At 46.8% G+C, this 997-nt stretch overlaps 1 protein-coding gene across 1 annotated transcript; it reads right to left on the bottom strand.

Moving 5' to 3' along the window:
• On the bottom strand, nt 1-856 carry LOC112138689 (golgin subfamily A member 6-like protein 22; the record flags this gene model as incomplete). The annotated part of the gene is given in 2 exon segments (XM_024261295.1): nt 1-505; nt 756-856. Coding segments are annotated over 2 exon segments (552 nt in total), but the record flags the coding sequence as incomplete, so codon positions are not given.
• Between the last annotated feature and the right edge of the window lie 141 nt (nt 857-997).

Here is a 997-nt window from a genome sequence, read left to right as displayed (position 1 = left end):
CATGCGCATCCTCTCCAGAGTTTCAGTCTGCAGCTGCATCTCCAATTCGTAAACTTTCTGTTCTGACATCTGCATCCTCTCCAGAGCTTCCATCTTCTGCTGAGCTTCAGTCTGCAGCTGCATCTCCAATTCGTAAACTTTCTGCTCAGCACTCTGAATCTTCTCCAGAGCTTCCATCCTCTCCAGAGTTTCAGTCTGCAGCTGCATCTCCAAATCAGAAACTTTCTGTTCAGACATGCGCATCCTCTCCAGAGTTTCAGTCTGCAGCTGCATCTCCAGCTCTGAAACTCTCTGCTCAGCACTCTGAATCTTCTCCAGAGCTTCCATCTTCTCCAGAGCTTCAGTCTGCAGCTGCATTTCCAGCTCCGCCACCCTGCAGTTGGAAGCTTCCAGCGTCTTCATGGCCTCCTCTCTCTGCCGACTCTCTGCCTCCAGCTGCTGCTTCAGGCTGGACACCTCCTCTGAAAGCTCACATGTCTGACCAGGAGACGCAAACTCTCTAAAACTGAGAAGAGAGGAGGCACGAAAACACTGAATATAACAACCCATCATCTGGATCAGTTCAGAGCTTGTAGGCAAGCGGCTCACAAGAACCACTAAATGCACAAGGTGACTTGGTTTGAAGAAAAATATTATTTTTTGCATACAAATTAGACCACTTTATAAATTATTTTTTTTTGTATCTGCAGATGTGGTAAGTTCTTGTAAATTGCACCAGCAGTTCACAATTCTGAATGAGACGTACGTCCGCTTACCTGTTCCCAATGCTCCAGGAAGACATGGAGGTCCGACTGGGCTCCATGTCGTCGGGTGGGTCCTCAGGAATCCCCCACTGAGAATCGAAGAATTCCTCATCTGTTCAAACAGAAGCACATCAGAGCTACACAACATACGTCACATAAACTTGACTAATTTTCAGTGAAAGATATTCACGTCCTGGACTGCAAGGACAGCATCGTGTTTGCAATTCTTCTTACTGCAATTGTCTTTGCACCTT

This window comes from Oryzias melastigma, unplaced genomic scaffold, assembly GCF_002922805.2.
Source record: "Oryzias melastigma strain HK-1 unplaced genomic scaffold, ASM292280v2 sc01482, whole genome shotgun sequence".
Classification (NCBI taxonomy): Eukaryota; Metazoa; Chordata; class Actinopteri; order Beloniformes; family Adrianichthyidae; genus Oryzias; species Oryzias melastigma.
The sequence above is the reverse complement of the archived record's forward strand: the minus strand, read 5'-3'. Positions and strand labels throughout refer to the sequence as shown.